Source organism: Trypanosoma equiperdum, assembly GCF_001457755.1.
Source record: "Trypanosoma equiperdum strain OVI genome assembly, contig: ctg_1660, whole genome shotgun sequence".
NCBI classification, from domain to species: domain Eukaryota; phylum Euglenozoa; class Kinetoplastea; order Trypanosomatida; family Trypanosomatidae; genus Trypanosoma; species Trypanosoma equiperdum.
Window position 1 is genome coordinate 8,360 of NW_027123683.1, and position 2,993 is coordinate 11,352.

General features: G+C 47.2%; 2 protein-coding genes across 2 annotated transcripts; both read left to right on the top strand.

Annotated features, from left to right (window-relative positions):
* Positions 1 to 156: 156 nt before the first annotated feature.
* TEOVI_000770700 (inorganic pyrophosphatase, putative) lies at positions 157 to 942 on the top strand (the record flags this gene model as incomplete). Its single annotated transcript, XM_067222589.1, has 1 exon — positions 157 to 942. One exon carries the CDS (start codon positions 157 to 159, stop codon positions 940 to 942), a length of 786 nt encoding a protein of 261 aa, XP_067078690.1.
* A 461-nt stretch (positions 943 to 1,403) lies between these two features.
* Positions 1,404 to 2,498, top strand: TEOVI_000770800 (brix domain containing protein, putative; the record flags this gene model as incomplete). Its single annotated transcript, XM_067222590.1, has 1 exon — positions 1,404 to 2,498. One exon carries the CDS (start codon positions 1,404 to 1,406, stop codon positions 2,496 to 2,498), a length of 1,095 nt encoding a protein of 364 aa, XP_067078691.1.
* Between the last annotated feature and the right edge of the window lie 495 nt (positions 2,499 to 2,993).

The window sequence follows — 2,993 nt, forward strand, 5'->3', positions numbered from 1 at the left end:
AGCTCTTGGTGCCAGTTCTTCTTCTTTGCTCCCTTTGCCGCTTTTCTTCTTTCATTCCCATCGGAAAGAACAGGGGAATCTCCAAAGCTGCGCGCTGCAGCAGGTTATGGAAAGTGTCGGGGTGAAAACGTGTGTATTGTCAATACAGGTTATAATATGCGCCCAACATCAATTATGTTTAAAGGGATGACCGGAGCAGGCATTATGCTCCCCGCATGGGCATTGCAGGAAGTGGGAGCAGCGGGAACGCGGGCGTGGCGCATGTACTTCACAAGCAGCGAGGCCGGATCCGTTGCGAGGCGCTCGGCATGGCATGATCTTCCGCTACATCCATCACCTGATGCATCTGTCATTACATTTGTATGTGAGATTCCCAGAAGGACGCGTGCCAAATTGGAACTCGTGAAGGAAGAACCGCACAACCCGATAGCTCAAGACACATTAAAGAAAGAGGGCAATGCTTTGCGGTTCTTCAAGTATGGTGATGTCCCCTTCAACTATGGTTTTGCGCCACAAACATGGGAGGATCCTTCAGTAATGGACCAACTGACGACGTGTGGGGGTGATGGTGATCCCATTGATATCGTTGAATTATCGTCAAATCCCTTTGCAGTTGGTTCCGTAAGGGCAGTTCGAGTCCTCGGGTTGTTGGGACTTATTGACGAGGGGGAAACCGACTGGAAAGTCATTACGGAGGCCATTGGACCCGATGCGACCGGTACGTACGGGTCTTTAAATAATGTGCCACAAGAGCTGAAGGCTACCATTGTTAAATGGTTCCGCGAGTACAAAACTGCTGATGGGAAGAAGCCAAATGAATTTGTTTTTGGAGGGGAGTTGCGTAATGCAGACGACGCACTTCGTGTGATTGAAGGAGGTTCCCGCCAGTACACCGGACTTATTGCAGGCACGGTTCGTAATCCCGGTTACTGGCTTCACTGAAGGTGTGACCGATTGCGTGTACTCGTAATGTGTTGTGTTATTATTTGTCGTCTTTAGGTTGTATTGCATTTGATGTTCCCTAATCGTTTGAAGGTACGAAGCGACAAAAAAAAAACGAATAATAATACTGTATCATATGTGGACTTGCAGCGCACTGACACTGTCACATTGGTCTACTTTGGATTCCATTTTTGATGCTCATGCCTTCCAATTGAATTAACTCCATTTGTTTTTCTTTTGTCCAACCTACTTTCAATCCTTCCTCATTGTCCCTTTCTTCTTTTTATTTTTCCCGCCTTCGTCTATAACAAATTGAATTAACAATGTAATGAACGTTGTTTTACGACGGCTAAGATAACAGAGGAAGGAAGGTTTGTTTTTATTGGAGATTTCGTCCCTCTGTTGTTAGTCCTTCCCTGAAAAAAAGAAAGAAAAGAGAAGAAAGGAGAAGTAGGGCAAAGATGGGGAAATCTAAAAAGATGCCGGGGACAGTGGACACCACTGAGGCAGACAAGGCAACACCAAAGTCTATTATTATCTACAGAGGTGAGGTAGGAGGAAGCGTTCGTTCGCTCATGCATGATTGGCGAGCCGTATTCCTCCCATGGAGTAGTAAAAAGCTCCGCGGGGAGAACCGTTCTCTCAAGGATTTTCTTGTTATTGCCTCATCACTTAGCGTCTCGCACTTGCAGTTATTCACCGCTCCATCGTATGGCACATCCCTTCGTATCATGCGCTTCTCAAATGGTCCGACGTTAACGTTTCGCGTGCTTTCCTTTACTCTCAGAGATGAGATTGTGGCAAAACAGCGACGACCCGCAAACCTCGGCAATGCGGTGTGGAATGTAGCCCCAATTGTTGTGTTGAACAACTTCACTCACCCCGATGCGCGGCTCCGGCCTGAGGTACCACTGCTTGAGACAACATTTAAGGGGATGTTCCCAACGGTTAATATTCAACTCGTGAAGAACACGGATATTCAACGTGTTTGCCTATTTCACTACGATCATGTGGAGCACGTTGTGGAAGTCCGCCACTATTATATCAATGCTAAGGCTGTTGGTGTAAGTAAAACGGTGAAGAAGCTTCTTGAGCGCCGGTGCCCGACGAAGCTTGGGCAGTTAGAGTCCATAGACGAAGTTCTAGAGCGCGAGGATGTTTGGTCTGACACTGATGGTGAGGGCGAGGAAGTTCCGCTGGCAGTGCCATTTCGAAAGCATCGTGAACAATGTCGCATTAAGCTTCAGGAAATTGGGCCTCGCCTCACGTTACAGCTGGTGAAGGTGACAAATGGATTCGCGACGGGCGAGGTTTTGTTTCACAGGTTTTTGAGAAAGTCTGCGGAATTGGTCGCACGGGATGAGGCAAGGGTTCGCGCCAAGCGCAACGAGCGAGCGAAGCGGAAGGCAGAGCAGGATGAAAACGTTGCACGGAAGAAAAGCAAGCGAGAGGAACGACTTCAGGCAAAACGACAGCGGCGAGAAGAGGCAATGAGGCAGCAGGTGGAAAATCCACTGGAGGTTGCAGACGGCGGCTACGGAGCTGATATGGACTAATAAGCAGGTCAGTAGTGATATAAACGGTTGGCCTGTACACCTTCAGCAAAGCAAAGCAAAGCGTAGGCTACTCAGTTTTTGGAGGAGAATGAAGGATTCACACGACGGAAGTAAAGGTGTTTTTTTTTTTTGCGTAAAATGTACCACTTCGCTCCTCTTCACACTTCTTTCGTATGCTAAAGGGAAGTGGGACGGACCCGCTGCGGTGGCGGGTGTTGCCGTAAAAAAAAAAAGTGGAGAGAAGATGAGTTTAAAAAAATAATAAATGGTGTTTCACGTATAAAGACTTGTATTAACAATCGAGTAACAGTGTATTTGCTTCCACTTCTTTACTGTTCCCCTCTTGCTGCCTGCGTTTGCGTTCATCACCTTGTGGGGCGCCACATCCCCCATGAGTGCTGCCGTCACAAAAGATATACGCACACTAACGTCTTTACTGTACTCTCCCGGCCATGTTTGAATACTGAATACTTTTTCTTTTTTTTTTTTAAAAAA